Raw genomic sequence first — 27,020 nt, forward strand, 5'->3', positions numbered from 1 at the left:
TGACTGGTATCTCTCATTCCCTCTTCACCAGAGACATGTTTGTACACTGTCTGTTGTCTCTCAGTCCCTCGCTCTCAGGGTGACATCTATCACTGACTGTCGTCTCGCTGTCCCTCCCTCTCAGGGAGATATCTGTTCAATGACTGGTGTTGCTCAATCCACTTTCCCTCAGCGAGATATCTGTACACTGACTGGTGTCTCTCAGTCTCTCTCACTCAGGGAGATATCTGTCCTCTGACTGGTGCCTCTCATTCCCTGCCTCTGAGGGTCATATCTGCATACTGACTGGTGTCTCTAAATCCCGCTCCCTCAAAGAGATATCTGTACACTGACTGTTGTCTCTCAGTCCCTCTCCCTCAGGACACATCTGTGGACTGACTGGTGTTTCTCAGTGCCTCTCCCTCAGGGAGTTATCTGTACACTGACTGGTGTCGCTCAGACCCCTCTCTCAGGACATATCTGTACACTGACTGGTCTCTCTCAGTACCTCCATCTCAGGGTGATATCTCGACACTGACTGGTGTCTCTCAGTCCCTCTCGCTCAGGGAGACATCTGTACATTGACCTGTCTCTCTCAGTACCTCCAACTCAGGGAGATATCTGTTCACTGACTGTGTCGCTCAGTGCACTCTCCCTCAGGGAGATATCTGTACATTGACTGGTGTCTCTCAGTCCCTCTTCCTCATTGAGATATCTGTCCTCTGCCTGAAGTCTATCAGTCTCCCTGCCTCACAGGGTGATATCTGTACACTGACTGGTGTCTCTCAGTTGGTCCCTCTCAGGAAGATATCTGTACACTGACTGGTGTCTCTCAGTCATTCCCCCTCAGCGACATATCTGTACACTGACTGGTGTTCTCAGTCGCACTCCTCAAGGAGATATCTGTACACTTACTGGTATCTCTCAGTCCCTCTCCCCTAGCGATATATCTGTACACTGGCTGGTGTCTCTCAGTTCCTCACCCTCAGGGAGATATCTGTACACTGACTGCAGTCACTCAGTACCTCCCTCTCAGTGAGATAGCTGTACACTGACTGGTGTCTCTCAGTCCCACTCCCTCACGGAGGTATCTGTACACCAAGCGATGTCATTCATTCCCCTCTCCCTCAGGGAGATATCTATATACTGACTGACGTCTCGAAAGCGCCAATCTCTCAGGAGATATCTGTACACTGACTGGTGTCTCTCATTCAATACTTCCTCAGGTAGATATCTATACTCCGACTGTTGTCTCTCAGTCCCTTTCCTTCAGGACACATCTTTGCACTGACTGGTGTCTCTCAGTGCCTCTCCCTCAGGGAGATATCTGTACACTGACTGGTGTCTCTCAGTCCCTCTCTCTCAGGACATATCTGTACACTGACTGGTATCTCTCAGTCCCTCTCCCTTAGGGAGATATCTGTCCTCCAACTGATGTCTGTCAATCTCTCTGTCTCTCAGGGAGATATCTGTACCCTGACTGGTATCTGTCAGTCCCTCTCCCCAAGCGACATATCTGTGCACTGACTGGTGTCTTTCAGTACCTCCCTCTCAGGGAGATATCTGTACACTGACTGGTCTCTCAGTCCATTTCCCTCTGGGAGATATCTGTACACTGACTGGTGTCTCTCAATCCCTCCCTATCACTGAGTTATTTGTACACTGACTGGCGTCTCTCAGTCCCTCCATCTCAGGGTGATATCTGTACACTGACTGATGACTCGCAGTCCCTCTCCCTCAGGACACATCTGTACACTGACTGGTATTACTATGTCCCTCTCCCCCAGCGACATATCTGTACACTGACTGGTGTCTCTCATTCCCTATACCTCAGGGAGAAATCTCTATATTGTCTGGTTTCTCTCAGTACCTCACTCTCAATGGTGAAATCTGTACACTGACTGGTGTCTCTCAGTCCCTATCCCTCAGGGAGATACCTGTAAACTGACTGGTGTCTCTCAGTACCTCACTCTCAAGGGTGATATCTCTACCCTGACTGGTGTCTCTCAGTCCCTCTCCCTCAGGGAGATATCTGTACACTGACTGGCGTCGCTCAGTCGCTCCCTCTCAGGGAGATATCTGTTCACTGACTGGTGTCTCTCAGTCCACACTCCCTCAGGAAGATATCTGTACATTCAATAATTTCTCTTAATCCCTCTCCATCAGGGAGATATCTATACACTGACTTATGTATCCCAGTACCTCCCTCTCAGGGTGATATCTGTGCACTGACTGGTGTCTGTCAATCTCTCTCCCTCAGGGAAACATCTAGACACTGACTGGCGTCTCTCAGTTGCTCCCACTCAGGGAGATCTCTATACACTGACTGGTGTCTCTCAGTCCCTCTCCCTTAGTGAGATCTCTGAACAATGACTGGTGTCTCTCAGTACCTCACTCTCAAGGGTGATATCTGTACCCTGACTGGTGTCTCTCGTTCCCTCTCCCTCAGGGAGATATCTGTACACTGACTGGTGTCTCTCTGTCCCTCTCCCTCACGGAGATATGTGTATACTGACTGGTGTCTCGAAGTCCCCAATCTCTCAGGCAGATATATGTACACTGACTGGTGTCTCTCGTTCTACTCTCCCTCAGGGAGATATCTGTTCTCTGACTGATATCTCTCAGTCACTCTCTCTCTCAGGGACATATCTATACACTGACTGGTGTCTCTCAGTCGCACTCCTCAGGGACTTATCTGTACACGGACTGCTGTCTCTCAGTCCCTCTACCTCAGTGAGATATCTGTCCTATCACTGATGTCTACCAGTCTCCCTGCCTCTCAGGGTGATACCTGTACACTGACTGGTGTCTCTCAGTCCCTCTCCCTCAGAGGACAATCTGTACACTGACTGGTGTCTCTCAGTCGCACTCCTCAAGGAGATATCTGTACACTGACTGGCGTCCCTCAGGCTCTACCTCTCAGGATGATATCTGTACACTGACTGTTGTCTCTCGGTACCTACCTCTAAGGGAGATTGCTGTACACTGACTGTTGTCTCTCAGTCCCTTTACTTCAGGGAGATATCTGTACACTGACTGGTGTCTCTCGGTACCTACCTCTAAGGGAGATTGCTGTACACTGACTGCTATTTCTCAGTCCCTCTCCCTCAGGGAGATATCTGTATACTGACTGGTGTCTCGAAGTCCCCAATCTCTCAGTCCCTCTCCCTCAGGAAGATATCTGTACACTGACTGGTGTCCCTCAGTCCACTCTTCCTGACATAGATAACTATACTCCGAGTGGTGTATCTCAGTCCCTCACCCTCAGGGAGATATCTGTAAACTGACTGGTCTCTCTCAGTCCCTCCCTCTCACGGAGATATCTGTACACTGACTGGTGACTCTCAGTCCTTCTCCTTCAGGGAGATAGCTGCACACTGACAGCTGTCTCTCAGTCCCTCTCCCTCACGGAGATATGTGGATACTGACTGGTGTCTCGAAGTCCCCAATCTCTCAGGCAGATATCTGTACACTGACTGGTGTCTCTCGTTCTACTCTCCCTCAAGGCGATATCTATATTCCGGCTGGTGTCTCTCAGTCACTCTCCCTCAGGGACCTATCTGTACACGGACTGCTGTCTCTCAGTCCCTCTACCTCAGTGAGATATCTGTCCTATCACTGATGTCTACCAGTCTCCCTGCCTCTCAGGGTGATATCTGTACACTGACTGGTGTCTCTCAGTCCCTCTCCCTGAGTGAGATCTCTGAACAATGACTGGTGTCTCTCAGTACCTCACTCTCAAGGGTGATATCTGTACCCTGACTGGTGTCTCTCGTTCCCTCTCCCTCAGGGAGATATCTGTACACTGACTGGTGTCTCTCTGTCCCTCTCCCTCACGGAGATATGTGTATACTGACTGGTGTCTCGAAGTCCCCAATCTCTCAGGCAGATATCTGTACACTGACTGGTGTCTCTCGTCCTACTCTCCCTCAGGGAGATATCTGTTCTCTGACTGATATCTCTCAGTCACTCTCTCTCTCAGGGACATATCTATACACTGACTGGTGTCTCTCAGTCGCACTCCTCAGGGACTTATCTGTACACGGACTGCTGTCTCTCAGTCCCTCTACCTCAGTGAGATATCTGTCCTATCACTGATGTCTACCAGTCTCCCTGCCTCTCAGGGTGATACCTGTACACTGACTGGTGTCTCTCAGTCCCTCTCCCTCAGAGGACAATCTGTACACTGACTGGTGTCTCTCAGTCGCACTCCTCAAGGAGATATCTGTACACTGACTGGCGTCCCTCAGGCTCTACCTCTCAGGATGATATCTGTACACTGACTGTTGTCTCTCGGTACCTACCTCTAAGGGAGATTGCTGTACACTGACTGTTGTCTCTCAGTCCCTTTACTTCAGGGAGATATCTGTACACTGACTGGTGTCTCTCGGTACCTACCTCTAAGGGAGATTGCTGTACACTGACTGCTATTTCTCAGTCCCTCTCCCTCAGGGAGATATCTGTATACTGACTGGTGTCTCGAAGTCCCCAATCTCTCAGTCCCTCTCCCTCAGGAAGATATCTGTACACTGACTGGTGTCCCTCAGTCCACTCTTCCTGACATAGATAACTATACTCCGAGTGGTGTATCTCAGTCCCTCACCCTCAGGGAGATATCTGTAAACTGACTGGTCTCTCTCAGTCCCTCCCTCTCACGGAGATATCTGTACACTGACTGGTGACTCTCAGTCCTTCTCCTTCAGGGAGATAGCTGCACACTGACAGCTGTCTCTCAGTCCCTCTCCCTCACGGAGATATGTGGATACTGACTGGTGTCTCGAAGTCCCCAATCTCTCAGGCAGATATCTGCACACTGACTGGTGTCTCTCGTTCCACTCTCCCTCAAGGAGATATCTATACTCCGGCTGGTGTCTCTCAGTCACTCTCCCTCAGGGACCTATCTGTACACGGACTGCTGTCTCTCAGTCCCTCTACCTCAGTGAGATATCTGTCCTATCACTGATGTCTACCAGTCTCCCTGCCTCTCAGGGTGATATCTGTACACTGACTGGTATCTCTCAGTCCCTCTCCCTCAGACGACAATCTGTACACTGACTGGTGTCTCTCAGTCGCACTCGTCAAGGAGATATCTGTACACTGACTGGCGTCCCTCAGTCTCTACCTCTCAGGATGATATCTGCACACTGACTGTTGTCTCTCGGTACCTACCTCTAAGGGAGATTGCTGTACACTGACTGTTGTCTCTCAGTCCCTCTACTTCAGGGAGATATCTGTACACTGACTGGTGTCTCTCGGTACCTACCTCTAAGGGAGATTGCTGTACACTGACTGCTATTTCTCAGTCCCTCTCGCTCAGGGAGATATCTGTATACTGACTGGTGTCTCGAAGTCCCCAATCTCTCAGTCCCTCTCCCTCAGGAAGATATCTGTACACTGACTGGTGTCCCTCAGTCCACTCTTTCTGACAAAGATAACTATACTCCGAGTGGTGTATCTCAGTCCCTCACCCTCAGGGAGATATCTGTAAACTGACTGGTCTCTCTCAGTCCCTCCCTCTCACGGAGATATCTGTACACAGACTGGTGACTCTCAGTCCTTCTCCTTCAGGGAGATAGCTGCACACTGACAGCTGTCTCTCAGTCCCTCTCCCTCACGGAGATATGTGTATACTGACTGGTGTCTCGTAGTCCCCAATCTCTCAGGCAGATATCTGTACACTGACTGGTGTCTCTCGTTCTACTCTCCCTCAAGGAGATATCTATACTCCGGCTGGTGTCTCTCAGTCACTCTCCCTCAGGGAGATATCTGTTCTCTGACTGATATCTCTCAGTCACTCTCTCTCTCAGGGACATATCTGTACACTGACTGGTGTCTCTCAGTTGCACTCCTCAGGGACCTATCTGTACACGGACTGCTGTCTCTCAGTCCCTCTACCTCAGTGAGATATCTGTCCTATCACTGATGTCTACCAGTCTCCCTGCCTCTCAGGGTGGTATCTGTACACTGACAGGTGTCTCTCAGTCCCTCTCGCTCAGACGACAATCTGTACACTGACTGGTGTCTCTCAGTCGCACTCCTCAAGGAGATATCTGTACACTGACTGGCGTTCCTCAGTCTCTACCTCTCAGGAAGATATCTGTACACTGACTGTTGTCTCTCGGTACCTACCTCTAAGGGAGATTGCTGTACACTGACTGTTGTCTCTCAGTCCCTCTACTTCAGGGAGATATCTGTACACTGACTGGTGTCTCTCGGTACCTACCTCTAAGGGAGATTGCTGTACACTGACTGCTATTTCTCAGTCCCTCTCCCTCAGGGAGATATCTGCATACTGACTGGTGTCTCGAAGTCCCCAATCTCTCAGTCAATGTGGGCTGTTTGTGGGGAATGTAAATCCTGACACTGATTCAGTGTTCTACTGAAAATCTTTTGGATATTCGGTATATAATCCCCAGCAGTATATCGGCAATCAAAGTCAAGGTAATTTTGGGTAATGTACAGAAAACACGGATTATTAATGATGTATTATATTTTACACAGCTGGATTCAGACAGGGAAATAGGGGAGGAGTCAGTCTGCTGCTGGGGGAGGCGTGTGACTCCCAGTCCCCATCCCCCTCTCTCTCACACACACACAAACACACAGGGGACCGGACAGTTTAAATAGCGGGACCCAGCTCCAGGTTCACAATCAGGAGGCGGTGTTGCGGCGCCGAGACACCTTCCCGAGACAGTTACACCGAGAGACCCGACGATGGGACTTGCCCCGTGTCTCTGTTTGTTTCTGGCCTGCTTCACCTGTGAGTATTTCTCGCTGCTTCCGTGACACAATACAAGGCGGCTTCAGATATTGTGTTTTTATTACTATTCATTGATGTGAATGTTCTCGAAAGTAATAACAATTTATTTCATTCACTGACAGATGTCCAGTCCGAAATCGTGCTGACCCAGTCGGCTTCTGTGTCGATGAAGCCCGGAGAATCTCACAAACTGTCCTGTTCAGTGAGCGGGTTCAGTTTGGACAGCTACTACATGCACTGGGTTAAACAAGTTCCCGGGAAGGGGCTGGAGTGGCTGCTTGCTTACAAGAAATCGTCCAGTAGCATATATTACGCGCCTGGAGTGGAAGGTCGCATCATCCCTTCAAGAACATCTTCCACAACCTACATCGAGATCAAGAATCTGAGAACCGAAGACACCGCCATGTATTACTGTGCAAGAGACCCACAGCGACACGAACCCGTCTTGGGCTCGTACAGAAACTGAACAAGAGCAATTGCAGCAACTTCCATCGAATTCCAGGTCAGTAACGGTGTAAAGTATATCAAAAGATGTGTTTAACCTAGATTTCAAGAGTGTATTTGCTACAGTAATAAACTGTTAAGAATAAAATGCACATTAACTAACTTTGTATAGATGAAGATGGTTTATCGTTACTGTGTCCAGGATTAACAACGAGCATTCAATGAAAGCTTTAATATTGTAACTATGGGTAGGATTTTGGTCCATTTCTGCGCTCTCAGAAAGAATCATCATTAGACAATCAAAATCTGATAAATCTTTCTGTTGATTGAGCAATTTATTTTCTGCCAGCGTTAATCAGAGAATGAGTAGAGTATTTGTGCGGGTCCCTGCCACTGTGGTACTACAGCGGGGTCACGGTGCTGTACACGGCGAGCGCCTCGTACAAAAACCCCCCACACGGAGTTTGCACACGCCTGCGATCATTGCCACCGCAGGAGATTCGAAGCAAACGAGGCTTGAAAACAAGCAATGGGTCGAAGTAAAATAATTTGTAAAATGACCAGCACAACTTGAAATATCTGGCTGCTGCACTCTTATGGGAGTCGGAATGAAGTTTCTTTAGAGCACTGTGCAATTTAGTCTCTGTATTTTACAGTTAACTGTCAGCTGAAGTATTTGGCACGGCGTGTCTCACTGTGGTACAGTGGGTGGCACAGCAATTACTGTCAATACAAAAACCCCTCAGCACTAATTGAGTAAGTCTGGGTCAGTGCTCGCTTTCACAATCCACTGTATCTGCAGTGAAGTCCTATTTATGTCCAGGACTGTCCGACCAGCACAGTTTAATATGGATAAACTGATCATTATTCATGATCAGTTGGTAATTTCATGAACTGTTCACGGGTTGCTCTGTGAAATATATAACACCAGTGCATTTATAAAGAGTGAACAATATCCATTAATACATTTATCATTTTATGAAGATCCATTGTGGTTTTACTTTGCCTCTGGGATGTGAATATTTAAACTAATGTTGGATTGCTGTCTGTTTTCCGCAGTGCCGGTTATTGTGTGAGCCAGCCCAGGGAATGTAACACTGTGACGGCATGGACTACTGGGGAGAAGGCACCATGGTGACAGTGACAGCAGGTAAGAAACATTCACTCTTTCAGTAACTGTGGAATTTGTGTCTTTATTGTATGTTTCTGTGTATTTCAATAATTCACTGATTCGCTGGGTTCTGTACTGAGATTTGTTGCTATGTTTCATTTGATTCTGCTGCAATGTTTTTATGGAAAGAAACTGCTTCTCCACAGAACATGTTGTTGAGGGATTGATCCCCAGATTGGTGTGATTTGGTGTTTATCTGCTGATGGGACTCTGTGCCTGGGTTACTTTAAACACCCAATGGTTGTTAAATCCTTTGGTGTTTCTGCAATGCCTAGTCTCTGCAACATCTAATTGCTGCATGCTTTCTGATCAAATGCAAATATTATATTTAAATGTGTTTGAAAGGTGGTTCTAGGCAGAAACAGAAAGCTTTAGATGTTATAAGTAAATGTAAGATATTTTATTGTGTTTTATTTTTTGATAATTGCAATGTCATTTATTGACCAAAAGTTGACGAATGCTCATATACGTGAAATGTTACTGTAATGAAGAATATATAATTAATATTTTTGTGATATGAATCAGGTTGAACTTAATACAAATTAATAGAAATAGCACGCAATAGCACAACAATATCCTATATCAATATTAATTGATTAACATGATCCATCTAATCACAATTCTGCTCCCATTATTTTATATTTCTACTTATTTCAATAATTAATTCGTTCAGTGATAGACGGGTTCGCTTAATTCTGCATTGACATGTTTTGGCAATGTTACATTTGATTCCGCTGAAACCGTTTATAGAATTAAGCTGCTTCTCCACAAAACATTCTGTTGTTGTACTCAGCCGCTCAGTGCTGTGGTTTGCTGTTTAGCTGCTGAGCAGAGAGTGTGTCTGGGTTACTTTGAATAACAAAACTTTTGTGAAACTGTTTGTCTTTTGTGCGATGTTTATCTCAATGACATCAAACTGCTGCAAGTTTTTATGATCCGTTTAAAACTGTTTCAAAGATAATTGTAGGCAGACAAAAAGTAGGTTTTATAAATCAAAAATCGTTAGTAAATAATGTTCTCCATCTTATTATTTAAGTGAGAATTACAGGTTCAACTATTAACCTATGCTTTATGATGCACACATTTAATCCATGAAATATTGCTGTAATTTCGAATTATACGATTAAAAATTTGCAGGTTGAAGGGCAGTTAAATAAATATAATGCGGTAATATTGCCCAATATCAATAAATATGCGATGCAATTAATATTCTTGCATTAACCATTATTCGCATCCCACAATTCTGCTGCGCACTGGTCACAATTAACGTGAGCAGAAAATTTTAGAGGCTGGCGACAATTTCTCATTAGGTCTGAAATGATTTTAATAACAGCATACTGATTCCACCGCAGTTCAAGGAGGGTCTGAATTTAATTATCTCCCTGTTTTACACAGATCCACAACAGATTGTATTCAATTATCAATTAAATGCGAGTTGTAAATTACAGTTTGTAAATGTCATAAATCTGACGGGTTATTAAATTCTAAAATTATGTAATTTCTTCAATTACATTTTTTGTTTCATAGCGAGACAATTATCACTAAACTAATCTGTACCGTTTGTAAGATGATAGCCTGAGCGTTAGACGTCGCTGGCAGTCAGAGTATTGTTCATATGATTCTATTTAAATTCAAGGAAAGTTCAGACTGACAGACACACAACTCATTCAAAGTCAAGCTGATTAATTTAATTACCATAAGGTCAATGTTATTTTTGAATTGAATAACAACATCCAGTCTCCCATAGCTGTGCTGCATATGGGGTAGAATTATAGAGAGTGAACACATTACATTTAAGAGTTATGTTTAACTGTGGTTCATGTTAAATTGATCACCAAAATCTCTCCTCCATTTGCTCATGAAATGTCAGTGTCGCAGATGGCCTGAATGAATTCTTCCCCGCCAATATTACGTTGATCATTCTGGAAAGTAGTTTCAATAAATAGCTTAATAATTAATTTACGGGCATTGTGTGAATTACGGGAGTAAAATATAAAAAAGATTCTCTATGTTATTAAATAGCGGAGTCTATGTTACCGACTGCACACTGGTCTGTTGCCTGTTACTTCATAAAATATATTTTGCAATTAAGAATGAGGATAATGTTTAAACTGGAGGGCCCTGATTTAGAAAACGTACAGCGTTGCAGCCCATCGATAGTTAGTGAGATGTAACAACGGCCAGACGTTGAACTATTTAAAATAGTCCACTCCTAAATCCATCATGTGAAATCCACTCTGAGAAAAGAGGGAGTTTATGTTGTATCAGAGAGTTCAGAAACATGCAGAGTTTACATGTGTCGCGAGAGAGGGGGAATATATTGGAAGCTCCTGATCATTTTAACTTATTCAAATGTGATTTGAATCAAGTAAACATAATATATTAGTCTGAATGTCTTCATCTTTTAATATGATTCTTAATATGTTAAAATTGATAAGTGCCATATTAAATTAACTGAAACGCTAATATGTCACACGTTACGAAGCAGGAACATGATTAAAATGAATATATACTAATTTTATTATAATGCAGTATTACATCAGCAAACATCAATATTACTTTAGCGTATAATATCAGTGTGAACTCATTAACCATTAATGACCTCCCACAATTGCGATGTATACTGGACAGGATTACAGTTACTGCAACATCTCTCGGGTTGGCGAAAATTTTAAATTATGTCTAAGATTAACTTAGTAAACAAGACTTGTCTTACTCAGTTTTGTTCAGATGTATAAGGTGTCGCCGCAGATTTTAATGAATTAACTTCGTGTTTTGCCTCGATGATTTTACAGGTTATATTTAATTATGAAATTATATTGAACCAGTGGCTAATCGGTTTTCAATGTAACTGTTTCCTGGTATGTTAAATTCCTACTCTGAAAGGGAGTCTCGATAAAATGCAGCAAATTACCATGGAATGTAGATTATTTCGAGATAATTGTTTTCAGGATTTGTACGATTGTGGAGATGGAGGGAGACATGATTGGAAGTCGAAGAAAGTTTTCCAACTTAATATCAGTTTAATTTTTTTTAAAACGTGCACTTTTGAGATGATCGGAAATTGACAAGAGACCAATTGTAAATCAGCTTTATTGAAAATGACAGATGGAACAATCTATCTGCAGAGAGCAAGATTGTGCCTGTTCTCTTTCAGTGCGCCTGCTCACTGTGTGAGAATCAGGAGCCCTCCTGATTGGCTGTAGACCTTCCGGTTTGTCCTCTTGTATTTCGTTGAGTACAATTCGACTCATTTATTTGAGAAGCTTGTATCTGTGAAAAATGTGACAGTTTCAGGTTAAGTTTGTGAAGGCACCTCACAAATGGGACCAATAACGCAATTTGTGGCATTCAGAAGCAGAAGTTCAAAAACACTTCTGTTAAACTGTTGAAGGAGCTTTAATCAGTTTCTAACCCGTGCTATACCTGTCCCGGGAGTCCTGATGGGACAGTGTAGAGAGAGCTATACTCTGTATTGAACCCGTGCTGTACCTGCCCCGGTACTGTTTGGTGCGACAGTGTAGAGGGAGCTTTACTCTGTATCTAACCCCCTGTACCTGCCCTGGGAGTGTTTGGTGCGACAGTGTAGAGGGAGCTTTACTCTGTATCTAACCCCCTGTACCTGCCCTGGGAGTGTTTGATGGGACAGTGTAGCGGGAGCTTTACTCTGTATCTAACCCCCTGTACCTGCCCTGGGAGTGTTTGATGCGACAGTGTAGAGGGAGCTTTACTCTGTATCTAACCCCCTGTACCTGCCCTGGGAGTGTTTGATGGGACAGTGTAGAGGGAGCTTTACTCTGTATCGAACCCCCTGTACCTGCCCTGGGAGTGTTTGATGGGACAGTGTAGAGGGAGCTTTACTCTGTATCTAACCCCCTGTACCTGCCCTGGGAGTGTTTGATGGGACAGTGTAGAGGGAGCTTTACTCTGTATCTAACCCCGTGCTGTACCTGCCCTGGGAGTGTTTGATGGGACCGTGTAGAGGGAGCTTTACTCTGTATCTAACCCCCTGTACCTGCCCTGGGAGTGTTTGATGGGACAGTGTAGAGGGAGCTTTACTCTGTATCTAACCCCGTGCTGTACCTGCCCTGGGAGTGTTTGATGGGACAGTGTCTAGGGAGCTTTACTCTGTATCTAACCCCCTGTACCTGCCCTGGCAGTGTTTGATGTGACAGTGTAGCGGGAGCTTTACTCTGCATCTAACCGGAGATACCTGCCCTCGGATTGTTTGATGGGATAGTGTAGAGAGAGATTTACTCTGTATTTAACGCATGCTGTACCTGCCGTCGGAGTGTTTGATGGGACAGTGTAGAGGGAGCTTTACTCTGTATCTAACCACCTGTACCTGCCCTGGGAGTGTTTGATGGGACAGTGTAGAGGGAGCTTTACTCTGTATCTATCCCGTGCTGTACCTGCCCTGGGAGCGTTTGATGCGGCAGTGTAGAGGGAGCTTTGCTCTGTATCTAACCCCCTGTACCTGCCCTGGCAGTGTTTGATGGGACAGTGTAGAGGGAGCTTTACTCTGTATTTAACCATTGCTGTATCTGCCCTGGGACACTGGGAGTGTTGGATGGGATCGTGCAAAGGGAGAATTTATTCTGTATCTAACCCGTGTTGTAGCTGCCCTGGGTCAGTCTGATTGTGCAATGTATAAGGAGCTTAACTCTGTATTAACCCGTGCTGTAACTGTCCCGTGACTCATTGATAGGATAGTGTAGAGGCAACATTTACTCTTTATCTAACTCGTGTTCTATCTGCCGTGGTAGTGTTTGGTGGGACAGAGTAGATGGAGCTCTGCACTCTATTTAACTAGTGCGCTACCTTATCTGGACTGTTTGACAGTGCAGTATTGACATGGCTTTTCTCGAAATCAATCCCTTGATACAGCTGAGCATAGAGTGTAGAGGGAGCTTTACTCGATATTATTTGTAATATAATGACCTGAAAATGCTTTATCCAGGGGCATTCAAGGAGCCTTAATTTGCATCCAACTAATAAAGTTCGAGTTAGCAAGCCAGATATGTTCAAATAAATATTTTCATTGCTCCAATGAAACAACTATGCATTAATTGAGTTTAACCTTATCGCAAAATAACTGCTTCCTTTTTGATGAATTGCTAAACGTTAAACATTTTGAGTATTAAATAATGATTGAATGAGAGTGGCCTGATCTTGAGTTCAATTTCAGAACAAACAGTTTCTGGAAAAGATTGAAATGGTCCAGAAAGCAGCGCCTGTTCTGATCTGATGGTCGGCTGGAAGTTAATTTGACAATTTAACTGGTGAATGTCGAACTCCTGCTTCAAATAACCATCATGGGAACGTTATGTTTGAAATCAGCATTTTGTTCAATTGTTTTTTTTTAATGCACCAGGTAGGGACAGACGCAGGTCAGATGTAGCTTTTGGACTGGGTCACAACACAAGGCACACAGTAACTGAACTGCATTTCTGTGAAGCATTTAATGAGATACATTCAGCCTGCGATGAATTGCCATTCACAATAATCTTTCAGACTCTGTAACGGTATCCAATTGTATTGTTTGAGCCAAATTTCTCAGACCCTTTATTTTAAATGTTCAATTTCATTATAACAGACAATAAACATAGATCTGATAGAGGTGTTCAACATGATGAAGCGTTTCTAGAACTTAACCCTCTCTTTTTAAAAAAAATCCCCTCATTTTCCCTCTAGTTCTTTTGCCAATTATTTTAAATCTGTGACCTTTGGTTAACGACGTAATCACCATTGGAAATCGTTTCTCCTGACTTGCTTTGACAAAACCTCTCTCAATTTTGAATACCTCTATTCGGCCTCCAATTAATTTTCACTGCTTTAATTCACAATCCCAGCTTTTCTAATCTTTCCACCTAACTGAAGTCTCTGGTCCTTGGTATCATTCTGGGGCCTTGTCATCCTTTCTAAATTGTGGAGGTCAGAATTGTATACACTACTGCATCCGATGTCTAACCAGTGATTTGTAAAGGTTTAGCATGACACCCGTGATTCTCTATTCAAGGCCCCTTTTACAATGGCAATAACGCATACAATTTAGTAAACTTCTTATCAACTTGCCCGGTCACCTTCAAAGAGATGTGAATATGTACTCCCTGGACCCTCTGCTCTGGCACCTCCCTCAAATTAATGCCTGTTGGATTATATTGCCTCTACATGTTGTTCCTCCAAAATGCATTAAATTGTATCTGCCATGTGCCTGCCCATTTCACCAATCTGTCGATGCACTCCTGAAGTCCGCTGCTATCCTGCTCACACATTCCCACGTTGCCAAGTTTGCATCATCCGTGAACTTGTAAACTGTATTCCCGATAACAAGTCCAGGTAATTTATATATATAACAGGAAATGCAAGGTTCTTCATACCGATCAATGGGCGACCCCACTACTCTTCTGTCAGAAAAAACATCTGTTCACCACTGCTCGCTGCCTCCTCTCCCGCAGCCAATTAAATACCCAAGTTACCTCCATCCCTTTAATCACATGTGCTTCAATTTTCCGAATAATTCTTTTATGAGATACTTTATAAAATGCCATTTGAACATCTATATATAACACATCCATTGCAACAGCATCATCGACCCTCTCTGTAACTTTACGGTGTAGACCGAGATTTCAGTATCTGACCAATAAACTACAGGTGTTTCAGTAATCCGCACAAACCAGAATCGAGACTTACCCATATCAGCAGTAACCAGGTTCTTTATCCTTCCTAGCATAGACCCGGCTGATAACCAATCGATTTATAATGTTTAAGTTTTGCCAATATTAGGTATTTAGAGAAGAAAACCTGTCCTGATGTTTAGATTATGTTCGGTTCGAACAACAACAAGAAGTGACTGCAACGACCCAGAAAGCAGTGCATGTTCTCACTGGCGGGAGGCTGGAAAATAATTTGTAAAATTAAATGGAGCTTTTAAAGAGCATCGTTCCATATAACCGGCTTTGGGAACCGTACATCATTCGGATTATTTCATGGAGTGATTGGGAAGAGGAAGGTCAGGAGACATCCAATCAGTAACAGGGGACAGATCACAACTCATACTGCATCGCTCTTCCTCCAATTCTGAGCAGGAAAGAGATAGGCCCGAATCAATCCCGATTGAGATCAAACTTGAATCCGAGATATCAGGCTGTGCAAAAGTTCCCGGTTCAAATCTGAGCGCTGAAGTAATCAATTCACATTTTAAAGGAGACTTCAACCATTTATTTGAACGTCCTATATTTTCCTGGGAACAAAGAAGATTTAGATGAGGTCTGATAGAGGGGTTTTGGAACTATGAAGGGTTTTATGAAGGGATTCGGGAAACATATTTCCCCAGGTCGGTGAGTTGGTGAGTAAATGGCACTGATTGAATATCAGCAGCAAAGGAATGAAGGGAGAGGGTATTATTGTACTATTCTACACAGATGCTGTTGGGACATGGGTTGTCCTATCAGAAAGAGGGCTGCATGCAGAATCCATAACAGCTTAATAAAATTGAACGTTTGAGAAGAAGATTGGGAATTGGAAGGTGAACGGGATTTGTGGAGAGATCGTTCAGAGGCGTGATGGGCCGAATAGCCTCCTTCCGTGCTTTAAAGTTGTATTATTTTATCACACTCGGTCATGCTGATAAACAAGCCGGGTTTAAAAAAAAGTTAATTAAACTAGTAGATCTTGCTGTAGAAGTTGTGTGATTAGGATAATTCACCCCACCGACATTCAACCAAGTGTATCCCCTGAAAACAATACTTGCATTTATATAGCGCGTTTAATGTAGTGAAACGTCCCAAGACGATTCATACTAGCTGAAGGAGGTAAAATTTGATATCAGGCCACATAAGCAGTTTTCTTTAGTATGGTCAGCAGTGATTCTGGCAATTGACCAAAATCTTGGTCCAAGGGGTTAGTTTAAACAGCATCTTAAAATGGAGAGTTGACTTTACTTTAATATCATGGAATGGCCTGATTCCGTCCTGCTAATAAGATTATGAGAGCAAAAGGATGCAGGGAGGAACTCAGAATATATATTGTGAAATAATTTACTGTGAAAGTGATTGGAGATTGAGGGGAGAGTTCCATAATAGCTGGAAGAAATCCACGATACAATATCCCAGCATTCACTCCGTAAAAAGGGGCCTGCTGGACAGAAAGCCCCTTTAAGTCTCGTGACTATCCTTATGTACAAGACTGGAGTTACGTGGAGGCGTTTCACGTCGGGTCTCATAATTGCTAGTAATTCAAATGTTGACGTAGTGTTTGATCGGTAAATGATGGATTTAGTTCACCCCGTAGTGAAATGTTTAGTTGTTTGGTTATTTTATAAGCACTGATTACAGAGTCTAACTTGTTCAATTGGCCAATCTTTCCCAGCGACAGCATCTGCTCCCAAACTCTATGCCCTGCTCTCCTCCTGTGAACAACCCGACACTGGCGGCCCCGTCACCTACGGCTGCTTAGCGATGGACTACTCCCCGGAAATCACCAGCCTTTCCTGGAGGACAGAAGAAGCGCCGATCACAACTGGATTGAAGACCTACCCGTCAGTCCTCAACAAGAAGGGAGCCTACACACTGAGCAGCCAGTTAACCATCACCGATTCAGCGGTGGGGAGTCGTGCAATCTACTGCGAGGTTCGACGAGGTGGCTCGGTCTGGGACGTAAAAATGCCAGGTGAGTGCTGTGGGATACAAGGAAGGCAAATTGTGAAAAGCAGAGATGATATGTTCAACTTCTATACAATCTTGGTTGAACCAGACTTTGAGTAATGTGCAAAGTTCTAGTCTCCATCTTACACTTAGAGTCATTGCACAGCTCTGGCCTTCATATCACACAGCGAGTGCTGCGTACAGGTCTGGTTTCCACATCATATTTAGAGTATTGTACACAGATAAGGTCTTCGTAACATATTAAGAGTGCTGCATACAGGTCTGGTCTCCATAACACATCTCAGTCTGCATTCCGATCTCCTAATCAAAATTCGAGCACTGCGCATAGTTCTGGTTTACATATCACACTCAGAGTACAACGCACATGCCTGGTCTCCATATCACATATAGAGTACTGTACACTGCTCTAATCTCCGGATCATATCAACTGTAATGTGCATAGTGCTGGTTTCCATATTATAAGAATGATGCAGAGGCACAAGGACGACACCAGAACTGAAAAATTGCAACTGTCAATAATTGCTGAACGGAGTGGGATTCGTTTCTCCAGAAAAGGGAAGGCTGAGTGGTGATCAAATGGTGGTCTTTAAAATTATGAAGCGATTTCAAGGTTAAACGTAGATAAAATATTTTGCTTGAGCAGGAGCCCGATATTGGGGCCATAAATATAAGATATTCACTAATAAATCCAATAGGAAGTCCAGGAGCAAGTTCTTCAGCCAAGGGATTGGCCAAATATGGAACTCCCTGCCGCATGGAATACGAGGCGAATATCATAGATGCGTTTCAAGGGAATCTAGATAAGTACACGAGGGAGAAAGGCATCTAAAGTTATGTTGATAGCGGGTAGGCAATAGGGAGAGAGGAGGCCCATGTGAAACATAAACATAGGCCTGTTGGGCCTAATGACCTGTTTCGGTGATGTAGATTATATGTTAAAAACCACTTTAAAGTTCTTAATTGTTTGGATTGTAACAAATAATCGCCATAAAATGTATTTTCTTGCAGGTCGTGTGGTACATCATCCAGCTGTTATCCTTACCCTGAGTTCCAAGGAAGACATCACCAGCAGCAGATCTGCAACCGCCGTGTGTTCAATCATCGATTTCCATCCAAAGTCACTGACCGTTAAATGGCTGAAGAATGGACAAATTATGAAATCGGGCTTCATCACCTCTCCCGTATGTGAGGTGAATGGGAACTTCTCGGCGAGCAGTCGGCTGACATTCTCCGCCGCGGAATGGTTCGCCCACTCAGTCTATACCTGCCAGGTCTCTCATCAAGGAATCACCCAAAACCGAACTATCACCAGATCTCCGGGTAAGGGACACCGCCCCGGGAAGTTCCGGATCACTCTGAGCGCTGATCTCAGTCAGGGCTTTTATCGTAATTAGTAAAAAGCACAGAACTATTTCTCATTTCTAATCATACAGTTTGTTTTTCCTTTCGGTGTAAGCCTTGACTGAGGATTCCTCACGGTTCATGATTCCGTCACTTCGCCAAAGATTGCCCTCTGCTTGCCCTTAGTCTCAGCTTTATCCTGAGTTGCCTGAGCATATTGGGAGCGACAGTCGGTGTCTCCAGGCCTTTACTCTGTAAGGGCCACTACTAGAAATTGCTAGAAAGGGTGTAGACGAATCAAGGCACATTGGAGTGCATGCCCACAAATCCCTAAAGTTAGCACGCCATCTAAATAAGTGGGTTAAGAAGGCAGACAGAATATTTACCTTTATTAGTCGAGGCATGGAATAAAATAGCAAGGAGCTTATGCTCGAACTGTATAAAACACTTGTTAGGCCGTAGCTGGAGTAGCACGTGCATTTCTGGTCACCAGGTAACCGGAAAAATGCGATTGTACTGGAACGGGTGCAGAGGAGATTTACCAGGAAGTTGTCTGGACTAGAGAATTTTGGCTAATAGGAAAGATTGGATAGGCTGGGTCCATATTTGTTTCGAAAAGAGGAGACAGAGGGGAGACCTGATTGAGATGTATAAGATTATGAGGGGCCTTGATAGAGTGGATAGGAAGGACCTGTTCCCCTTGGCAGATGAGTCAACAACCAGGGGACACAGATTTAAAGTGTTTGGGGCGAGGTTTAGAGGAGATATGAGAGGAAATGTCTTCATCCAGAACGTAGTGTGGGTCTCGAAATCACTACCTGAAAGGGTGGTAGAGGCTGAAACCCTCAGCACATTAAAAAAAAATATTGGATATGCAATGAACCTTCATGGCTACGGACCAAGAGCTGGAAATTAGGCTGGATTGCTCTTGTTTGGCCGGCGCGTACACGATGGGACAAAATTGCATCTTTCCATGCTGAAAATGTCTATGATTTTATGATCTGCCTTTTTAGAACACAGCATTCAGTTCTGGGCACCGCACTGCAGGATGGATAAACTGGCTTTAGAGCGGGTGCAAATCAAATTCACCCGAATGATACCGGGCTAAAACGGCTAAATGATGAGAACGGGTTAGGCTTGTATTCCTTTGTGTAGAATGTGAAGAGGCGATGTAATTGAGATGTTTACGTTGATAAATGGAACTGATGTGGTAGATAGCAAGAAAATATTTCCTCTGGTGCGGTACTTCAGAACCAGGGACAGAACATTAAAAGTAGATCTACACCATTCAGGGGTAATGTCAGGAAGGATAATTTCACACAAAGTCTCGTGTACATCCGGAACTCTCTGCCCCCCACCCGACCCCCGGCCTCCCAAAGCTGTTGAGGGTAGGGGTCAATTGAACATGTCAAAACTGAGATTAATAGATCTTTGTTCGGCAAGGGTGTAAAGGGTTGTACAACCAAAGCGGGTAGATGGTGTTGAAGTATATATCAGCCATGATCTGATTGAATGGCAGAACAGGATGGATGGGCTGAATGGACTTCTCCTGTTCCTATGACACTATTACTATCCTGCGGTTATATTTCCTCCTTACTCTCTCTCACTAGACATGATAAAAGCTCACAATTGACAGAAATTTAAAAAAAAACTACTTCACATCAGTATTGCAATTTATTCCCCATGACAAAAGACCCCTTGAAATTCCCTTCCCACGATCTTTTACTTCTGCTCTGCCGGGGGTGGGGGGGGGGAGGGGGTGGGGCTGCTACTGGTTCCTGCACATTTTCATCAACCCCAAAATCACAAGACACCAGAAAATTAACTTTGTTTCCTGTTGCAACTATAATCCTGGATTTGATTTGACATTTGTTTTGACCCAGTGTAATTTTCATGTAGAGCTCTTCACCTGGGGGTGGAGCCATTATACTGAGCGCAAATGCGTTCGGGCAGAAGGATCGATAGACGGGCCTAAAGGAGCAAGGATTTTCGGGACGAGCGCTATTCAGTGCATAACACAATTGCACCCCACTTTATTCAATGTTTTATGTCGGGTCTTTGCCTCACAGCCGATCACAGGTGGCTCTGGGTGCAAATACACTGGAAATGTTAAAGCGTCTCCCGGGATGGTTGCCAATTCGTTGTCCTTCCAATAATGATGGTTGTTAAGCAACAACGAGAGGTTAATATCTCAAAGGTGATTTATTATTCTTTAGGGAGTTAAAGCATAATGCTGCTATCCTGACTCTGGAGATGAAGCTTTGCTTGACTTTCATTTCTGCTTCACAGAAGATTCCTCATGCAACGATCCAAAAATCACTCTTTCGCCGCCGTCACTCGAGCAGGTCTTAATGGAGGCGACAGTGACCTTAACCTGCATCGTGTCTAATGCTCCTTTTGGAGTCACCGTGTCCTGGGAGCGGAAAAAGGACATTTTGAAACCAGGGAATCACGGTGAACCGGGAGAGGGCGACAGTGTGATCAGCAAGTTAGACATCTCGACACAAGACTGGCTGAGTGGGGATGTGTTTGACTGCGTGGTGAGCCATCGGGATATGCCGACTCCGATCAGAGGTTCCATCCACAAGGAAATGGGTGAGCGGCGTGATTGTAGTAACACGTGAGAGGCTGTGACTATTCCCGGTGCTTGTGCATGGGCCAATTCGTTCTAATAAGTATTTTAATAGATTACTTTGATAATTCAAATGGTAATCCCACGAACTAAACACTCTGGGATATGGGATGATGCATTTAAGGGGAAGTTAGATAATTGCAGGAGGGAGAAAGCAATAGAAGGACATGTTACGTGGTTTAGATGGTGAGCTGGGAGAAGGTTCGTGTGGAGCATAAAAGTTGGTATAAATCAGTTGGCCGAATCAGTTCCTAGCAGTGATTCATGTGTAATTTTCCAGTACAACTCTTCAAGCTCCCAGAGAGAAGGATTTTATTCCATTCTGTTCTGGCTGAAAAACTGGACAGGCCACAGAGGCGAAAAAGGGAATCCTTTAAAATTCCGCGCAAACCACGTATCTTGCGCATTTAACCACCGGTGTCATTGTCTCTGGAAGTCTCCAGTTTATTGATGTTTATTGTAATTGATCTGCAGCTAAAGATCCGCGGGAACCGGCCGTGTCTGTCCTCCTGCCCTCGGCAGAAGAAATCTCCGCTCAGAGGTTTGTCAGCCTCACCTGCTTAGTGAGAGCTTTCTCCCCCCGAGAGATCTTCGTCAAGTGGACCGTCAATGACAAGCCGGTGAATTCGGGCAACTACACGAACACCGAGGTGAAGACGGAGAACAGCAGCAGCTCTTTCTTCACGTACAGCCTGTTATCCATTGCAGCCGAGGAGTGGGCCAGCGGTGCTTCTTACTCCTGTGTGGTAGGACATGAGGCCATCCCCTTGAAGACCATCATCAGAACAGTCAATAAATCCAGCGGTAAACCCAGTTTTGTGAACATTTCTCTTGGTCTGATGGACACCGTCAATGCTTGTCAATGAGAATCTCTCGATTGCATTTCAGTTCTTAAATAAAAACCAATAAAGGCCTTTTCTTCCAATCGTGAGTTACACACACAGCCGCTCAATTAATTTTGTTTCCCATTTTTGACAAGAGGCGGGCTGTTAATGTGAAGCAGAATATCTGTCGGACTTGGGCACAAAGCTTGTACAGCCAGCGCTCCCAGCTCAGATACACCACAGTTTGGAGACAGAGTGAAGCTCTTTCATGACAGGATTCCTCAAAGTAATTTCAGCAACTTTCTTCCCACTGGCAGAACCTGCAAAGTTCCATTTTCCGACAAACAAATGCAGCACATTTAGATCTATGTGTCATTGTTTCTCGTGTTGTCCATCCCTTCAGATTTGGGGCCGGTTTTAATTGGCAGCAACGCACCCTCTTGGATCTGAAATGAGGGCGACACGGGAACAGGAACTGTACCTCCCACTGCCCCACCAGAGAGAGAGAACAAGTCAATTGTTAACCCCCTGTACACCCCACTGACCCACCAGAGGGGAAAGCTCAATTGTTAACCCCCTGTACCCCCCACTGACCCACCAGAGAGAGAGAACAAGTCAATTGTTAACCCCCTGTACCCCCCACTGACCCAACAGAGGGGAAAGGTCAATTGTTAATCACCTGTACCCCCCACTGACCCACCCGGGGGAGGGGAAAGGTCAATTGTTAACCCACAGTACTCCCACTACCCCACCAGAGAGAGGGGAAAGGTCAATTGTTAACCCCCTGCAACTCCCACTGCCCCAACAGAGCGAGGGGAAAGGTCAATTGCTAACCCCTTGTACCCGCCACTGCCCCACCAGAGGGGAAAGGTCAATTTTTAACCCCCTATACCCTCCACTGCCCCACCAGAGGGGAAAGGTCAATTGTTAACCCCCTGTACCCTCCACTGCCCCACCAGGGGGAGGGGAAAGTTCAATCGTTAACCCACTGTACTCCCACTACCGCACTAGAGAGAGGGGAAATGTCAACTGTTAACTCATTGTAAGACCACTGCCCCAACAGAGGGAGGGGAAAGGTCAATTGTTAACCCCCTGTACCTCACACTGCCCCACCAGAGAGAGGGGAAAGGTTAATTGTCAACCCCCTGTACCTCACACTGCCCCACCAGAGAGAGTGGAAAGGTTAATTGTCAACCCCCTGTACCTCACACTGCCCCACCAGATAGAGGGGAAAGGTCAATTGTTAACCCCCTGTACCTCCCGCTGCCCCGCCAGAGAGAGAGTGGAAAGAGCAATTGTTAACCATCTGTACCTCACACTGCCCCACCAGAGAGCGCAAAGGTGAATTGTTAATCCCCTGTAACTCCCATTGCCCCACCAGAGGGAGGGAAAAGGGCAATTGTTAACCCCCTGTACCCCCCACCACCCCACCGGAGAGGAAAGTCAATTGTTAACACCCTGTACCCGCCACTGCCCCACCAGAGAGAGAGCAAAGGTTAATTGATAATCTCCTCTACCTCCCACTGCCCCACCAGGGGGAGGGGAGAGGTCAATTGTTAACCCCCTGTACCTCCCACTGCCCCAGCAGGGGGAGGGGAAAGGACAATTGTTTACCACTGTACCCCCACTGCCCCACCACAGAGAGAGGAAAGGGCAATTGTTAACCCACGGTACCTCCGCTGCCCCATCAGAGAGAGGCGAAAGGGCAATTGTTAACTCATTGTGTCTCCGATTCTCCAACACAGTGAGGGAAACGGCAATTGTTAAGCCACTGTACCCTTCAATTCCCACCAGGGAGAGATGCCCACCTTTGAATTGTTGCATTCCGTCGCCTGACGTCACCTGGCGTCTCACGCTGAAAACATTTACACAGAGCGGGGAAGAATGCGTGCAAAAGTGAGTGTGTGTGTTTTTGTGAAAGTTCACGCTTGCACATAAACACACAGAGACTTACACATAAACACGCACATAGGCACACTTACACAGGATATTACACATGCCCAGAATATAATACACACTGTCATTGTCTGAACCAGTTATTAGTACTCTCTGATAGTTTGAATGACAGCAAAAATACACACACACACCCTTACACTAAACAGTCAAAAACACACGCATTAACACACATACACACACACACACGCACACACACATGCACTTACACTCGCATAAACACACACTTCAACACAATGCCACTAACGCATAACACACACACACATTTACATATGAACACACACATTTACACATAAGCGCACACATGCTTACCCCTAAACATACATAACACTTGCACATAACCATACACACACAAATGAAAAACACACACATGAATGTACTTATACAAAACACTCACTTTTAAACATAAATACACAAAATTTCATATAAACACACAAAGACTTGCAAGTAAACGTACAGAATCGTACGAAAATAAACACACACTGACACATAAATATAGATGCATAGAATGGCTCATTAACACCCGCAAACTTGCATATCAACATTACATTAACACACATCAACACACAAACACAGACTAAACCAGAAGAAGTGATCGTCATGCACATATATGTAAACACTAAAGTGCACAAAATACATCAGGCTATCGATGAATATAGAATTAAAAAACACTCTTGGAACAGTCTCCCAACCATTATATTAAATAAATAATTTCTGATGTCATAATATCTCACATTCCTCTATTCTGGTCCTACGCACACACTGAATTAACGTTCTTAGTTGGAAACTGATGCAAGTTAATTGTGTTCAGAACATTAACCGTCACAAATTAATCAAGATTATAACTCACATCTGACGTCATACCCTGCCGCCTTGACAGTCTTCAAATAATTAGGTCGCTAAAACTATTGTTAAAATAATCGGTATCGCTCAGTAAACCTCCCTCGATATTACATCATACTATTCCCGAACGGTAAATCCTATGAAATTGATACAAAATCAATGAGCGTGTGACATTGAAGGAAAACTGTCAAATTTTCCAACACAGACTGTAGGAGGATCATAAAGGAAGAGCGACTGTGGAATTAGGAACACAGATAGATTGTTGGGAGTGATTAACTTAACACAGGGCATACATTGAACATCAAGTTAGAGAACAAACTAATACCTTAAGGAAATAAAATAGAATATATAACAATAATACGATATTTTGGATTAGCAAACGATCTGAATATTTTCCTCCTCTACATCTCCGCAGATTCCTCAGATCACATCTGGGATGAAGACTACGAGGGCCAGAGCGGCAACATCTGGACAACCGCTTCCACATTCATCATCCTGTTCTTCCTCAGCATGTTCTACAGCGCTGCCGTCACTCTGGTGAAGGTGAGAAGATTCAGTGCATTCGCTTCGAGCTGACTGAAGCGGTTTGCCAAATCTCTGAACGTTTCATTGATAAAAACCCTGAGATAAATGCCCCAAAGCACTAAATCCCTGCTTCAATCTTTTGTCCCTCTTTTACAGGTCAAGTGATCGGCTGGATCTCGGCCGCCGTGGATTTTCCTCATCTGGTTATTAACATCACTGTGTCCTGAAAATAAACTAGGTCCTCTTGGTGATTCCCGGATTCAATTGACTTCAGTTTTTTCGTCTCTGTGTTTGAGAAGTGAGATAATCGTGGCTATAATGTAAATGTATCTCTGAGTTTCATAATAGTTTGAATATCTCATGTATAACGACGTCACTTTTCTCATTCATGATTCACAATTATGCCCTTCCCTTTATGTTGAACTGTTTCTCTCTCCCTGGTGTCTGTTTCAGTTGTACAGATAGCTGGCAGCTCAGGCCGCGTGTGTTCCAGGCTCAATGTGACGCTCATTTGTTATATTCAATTTGTGTTAACATTTTAAAAACGTCTCTGTAAATTGTTCGATGTGAAATTGTTAATAAATCATGAATGATAAATGGAATATGTTGGACTTTGTTGAGTTCCATTCTCCAAGGCTCATTCACATCGTTCCCTTTCCCTATCACACTTTGTTTTATTCCCCTGAGAGTTATTCATCACCCGTCCTGTCTGAGTTGTGTTTGAATCCAAGTCCCTTCGGTGAAGGAGCCGCTGCGCCACCTAGTGTCCGATCATTGTAACGACACAATTCCCCCAGCCTTTTTACGTTGTGCTGCAGAGGCGAAATGACTGCACAGCGAACAGGCGGATCATGCAGTCTCTTTTAATATTATGGTCCTTCACGTGCCAGGTGATGCTAAAGAGAAATACTCTGATGCATCAACGTCTGATAGATTATAGAACGTGTCAGAGTAAATCTCCTTTTAAACTGTCCCATCAAACACTCCCAGGGCAGGTACAGGGGGTTAGATACAGAGTAAAGCTCCCTCTACATTGTCCCATCAAACACTCCCAGGGCAAGGTACAGGGGGTTAGATACAGAGTAAAGCTCCCTCGACACTGTCCCATCAAACACTCCCAGGGCAGGTACAGGGGGTTAGATACAGAGTAAAGCTGCCTCTACACTGTCCCATCAAACACTCCCAGGGCAGGCACAGCACAGATGAGACCCAGAGTAAAGCTCCCTCGACACTGTCCCATTAAACACTCCCAGGGCAAGTACAGCACGGGGATAGATACAGAGTTAAGCTCCCTCTACACTGTCCCATCAAACACTCCCAGGGCAGGTGCAGCACTGGTTAAACACAGAGAAAAGCTCCTTCTACACTTTCCCATGAAACGCTACCAAGGCAAGTACAGCACGGGTCCGATACAAATTAAAGCTCTCTCTGCACTATCCCATCAAACACTCACAGGGCAGGTACAGCACGGGTTAGATCCAGAGTAAATCTCCGGCTACACTGTCCCATCAATCACTCCCAGGGCAGGTACAACACGGGTTAGATACAGAGTAAATCTCCGGCTACACTGTCCCATCAAACACTCCCAGGGCAGGTACAGCACGGGTTCGATACAGAGTAAAGCTCCCTCTACACTGTCCCATCAAACACTCCCAAGGCAGGTACAGGGGGTTAGATATAGAGTTATGCTCCCTCTACACTGTCCCATCAAACACTCCCAGGGCAGGTAGAGGGGGTTAGATACAGAGTAAATCTCCGGCTACACTGTCCCATCAAACACTCCAAGGGCAGGTACAGGGAGTTAGATACAGAGTAAAGCTCCCTCTACACTTTCCCATCAACACTCCCAGGGCAGGCACAGGGGATTAGATACAGAGTAAAG

The 27,020-nt window shown here is 44.7% G+C and overlaps 1 gene segment (V, D, J or C); it reads left to right on the top strand.

The window, feature by feature from the left end:
• Positions 1 to 6,693: 6,693 nt before the first annotated feature.
• Positions 6,694 to 25,469, top strand: LOC139253810 (Ig heavy chain C region, membrane-bound form-like). The segment is given in 9 exon segments: positions 6,694 to 6,739; positions 6,862 to 7,192; positions 8,281 to 8,333; positions 16,725 to 17,024; positions 18,029 to 18,340; positions 20,651 to 20,956; positions 21,468 to 21,797; positions 25,029 to 25,156; positions 25,295 to 25,469. Coding segments are annotated over 9 exon segments (1,815 nt in total).
• The last annotated feature ends 1,551 nt before the right edge of the window (positions 25,470 to 27,020 follow it).

Source organism: Pristiophorus japonicus, unplaced genomic scaffold (assembly GCF_044704955.1).
Source record: "Pristiophorus japonicus isolate sPriJap1 unplaced genomic scaffold, sPriJap1.hap1 HAP1_SCAFFOLD_513, whole genome shotgun sequence".
NCBI classification, from domain to species: domain Eukaryota; kingdom Metazoa; phylum Chordata; class Chondrichthyes; family Pristiophoridae; genus Pristiophorus; species Pristiophorus japonicus.